Genomic DNA, 3,183 nt, shown 5'->3' on the forward strand with positions numbered 1-3,183 from the left:
AAACTTTATTATGCCCTTGTTTGAGTCAAATTATATTCCTGACAATGTATTTTTGAATAGTGTACTAATGAAAAATATGTAGTTAAAAAATAAAGAGAAATTTTGAATTTAATTATAATATTATTTTATTGAAAAATATTGATGTCAAATTATTATTTAAAAATATATATATATTTTTTAAAAGGTAGCTCAAACATAGCCTATATTATTATATCACAAACATTTTATTCGTCAACTGGATAAACTTAAATACACGTGGCAGTCTATTATTTGTCCAATTATTGGGTCCCGTAAATAATCGAAGTTGCACAGATAATAATTAGAGAGAGAGAAAACCTTATCCGTTTCAACGCTTTATAAAAGCAGACCAAAACCCCATTCTAAAGTATCACAAATTGCACAAATACATTTATATACAGACACAGAGAGAGTTTTATAAGCAAAAACCAGTGAATATAATCAATGGCGGCATCCAAAAACTACAGATTCCTCCCGACGGAGCAGAAACTCACCAAAGATTCGATGATCTTCGAGCTTGACGAGTCCGATATCTGGAACACGGCTGCTCGATCGGCTTCACCGGAGTTCCGGAAAGCCAGTTCGAGAATCTCCCGAAAGCCGTCTAAGGCGGCGAGGGGAGTCGCCGTCACTGAACCGGCATCGCTGCCGGTGAACATACCCGACTGGTCGAAGATACTGAAGGAAGAGTACAGGGAGAATCACCGGAGGGACGTCAATGAGGATGACTTTTCCGATGACGGTGAGGATTCGGAAGATCGCGTTCCGCCGCACGAGTTTTTAGCGAGGCAAATGGCGAGAGCGAGGATCGCTTCCTTCTCGTTGCACGAAGGGATTGGGAGAACCCTAAAGGGAAGAGATCTTAGTAGGGTTCGTAATGCAATTTGGGAAAAAATTGGATTCGAAGATTGACTTTCAACATCGAGGATATTTTTATTTTATTTTTATCTTGAATTTCCATATTATTGGCTTTATTTTTCCACTTTTTGCTTTTTTTTTTTTCTTTTTTTTCTTTTTTGAAAAGCCTTGTGGACTGCCATGGAATTACTGCTTTGTATTTTTTCTTTGAAGAGAAATTAATGAAATTTTGATCCAGTTAATTATCATTGCTCTTTAATCTCGTTTTTATTGTAATTTTAAAAAATGCAATTCAATTTTTAATATATCCCTTTAAAGAAAATTCTTGAACGAGTGGAGTTTTTTCTATATTGCATAAATAATATGATTTATTATAGTTTGAATATATATTTAATTTTTTTTTTTATCGAAGTTACAAACTAAAGAAATTGTATCTAGACATTTTTTCTTTTAAAATTTCCAAGATTCTCTCGATTTAAGTAATATATTCTTTTAATCAACTAAGGACCTATTTAATAGCCTTTTTTTTTTTTCATGGAACTTGAAAATGAAATTCCATTTTTCATGTTTTTGAGTGTTTGATTTGTCAAATTTTTCAAGTAATTGGTTTTCTAGCTTTGTCCTCACGAGATCGGCTTTTCTTTGGTTTCGAGGAATTCACTTTTTCATGGGGTCGGTGGAAATTGATTTTTCATGCAACTTTTTTTTTCGTTTTTAAAATAAAGAGAAATTTTGAATTTAATTATAATATTATTTTATTGAAAAATATTGATGTCAAATTATTATTTAAAAATATATATATATTTTTTAAAAGGTAGCTCAAACATAGCCTATATTATTATATCACAAACATTTTATTCGTCAACTGGATAAACTTAAATACACGTGGCAGTCTATTATTTGTCCAATTATTGGGTCCCGTAAATAATCGAAGTTGCACAGATAATAATTAGAGAGAGAGAAAACCTTATCCGTTTCAACGCTTTATAAAAGCAGACCAAAACCCCCATTCTAAAGTATCACAAATTGCACAAATACATTTATATACAGACACAGAGAGAGTTTTATAAGCAAAAACCAGTGAATATAATCAATGGCGGCATCCAAAAACTACAGATTCCTCCCGACGGAGCAGAAACTCACCAAAGATTCGATGATCTTCGAGCTTGACGAGTCCGATATCTGGAACACGGCTGCTCGATCGGCTTCACCGGAGTTCCGGAAAGCCAGTTCGAGAATCTCCCGAAAGCCGTCTAAGGCGGCGAGGGGAGTCGCCGTCACTGAACCGGCATCGCTGCCGGTGAACATACCCGACTGGTCGAAGATACTGAAGGAAGAGTACAGGGAGAATCACCGGAGGGACGTCAATGAGGATGACTTTTCCGATGACGGTGAGGATTCGGAAGATCGCGTTCCGCCGCACGAGTTTTTAGCGAGGCAAATGGCGAGAACGAGGATCGCTTCCTTCTCGTTGCACGAAGGGATTGGGAGAACCCTAAAGGGAAGAGATCTTAGTAGGGTTCGTAATGCAATTTGGGAAAAAATTGGATTCGAAGATTGACTTTCAACATCGAGGATATTTTTATTTTATTTTTATCTTGAATTTCCATATTATTGGCTTTATTTTTCCACTTTTTGCTTTTTTTTTTTTCTTTTTTTTCTTTTTTGAAAAGCCTTGTGGACTGCCATGGAATTACTGCTTTGTATTTTTTCTTTGAAGAGAAATTAATGAAATTTTGATCCAGTTAATTATCATTGCTCTTTAATCTCGTTTTTATTGTAATTTTAAAAAATGCAATTCAATTTTTAATATATCCCTTTAAAGAAAATTCTTGAACGAGTGGAGTTTTTTCTATATTGCATAAATAATATGATTTATTATAGTTTGAATATATATTTAATTTTTTTTTTTATCGAAGTTACAAACTAAAGAAATTGTATCTAGACATTTTTTCTTTTAAAATTTCCAAGATTCTCTCGATTTAAGTAATATATTCTTTTAATCAACTAAGGACCTATTTAATAGCCTTTTTTTTTTTTCATGGAACTTGAAAATGAAATTCCATTTTTCATGTTTTTGAGTGTTTGATTTGTCAAATTTTTCAAGTAATTGGTTTTCTAGCTTTGTCCTCACGAGATCGGCTTTTCTTTGGTTTCGAGGAATTCACTTTTTCATGGGGTCGGTGGAAATTGATTTTTCATGCAACTTTTTTTTTCGTTTTTATTTCTTGCAACGGAAATAAATTTTATGAATAATTGTAAAAGATCCTTTAAATTGATAATTTTTATCAAAAATGAAGTCAAACG

The 3,183-nt window shown here is 33.2% G+C and overlaps 2 protein-coding genes across 2 annotated transcripts; both read left to right on the plus strand.

The window, feature by feature from the left end:
• Positions 1 to 373: 373 nt before the first annotated feature.
• LOC111403551 lies at positions 374 to 1,124 on the plus strand. The gene has a single exon (XM_023032102.1). It carries the CDS (start codon positions 463 to 465, stop codon positions 928 to 930), a length of 468 nt encoding a protein of 155 aa, XP_022887870.1. The 5' UTR covers positions 374 to 462; the 3' UTR covers positions 931 to 1,124.
• A 763-nt stretch (positions 1,125 to 1,887) lies between these two features.
• On the plus strand, positions 1,888 to 2,631 carry LOC111403552. Its single transcript, XM_023032103.1, has one exon. It carries the CDS (start codon positions 1,970 to 1,972, stop codon positions 2,435 to 2,437), a length of 468 nt encoding a protein of 155 aa, XP_022887871.1. The 5' UTR covers positions 1,888 to 1,969; the 3' UTR covers positions 2,438 to 2,631.
• The last annotated feature ends 552 nt before the right edge of the window (positions 2,632 to 3,183 follow it).

Source organism: Olea europaea, chromosome 11, assembly GCF_002742605.1.
Source record: "Olea europaea var. sylvestris chromosome 11, O_europaea_v1, whole genome shotgun sequence".
Taxonomy (NCBI): Eukaryota; Viridiplantae; Streptophyta; class Magnoliopsida; order Lamiales; family Oleaceae; genus Olea; species Olea europaea.

Coding starts and splice junctions, on each gene's coding strand:
- LOC111403552 (XM_023032103.1), top strand. CDS start 1,970: ATGGCGGCATCCAAAAACTACAGATTCCTCCCGACGGAGCAGAAACTC.
- LOC111403551 (XM_023032102.1), top strand. CDS start 463: ATGGCGGCATCCAAAAACTACAGATTCCTCCCGACGGAGCAGAAACTC.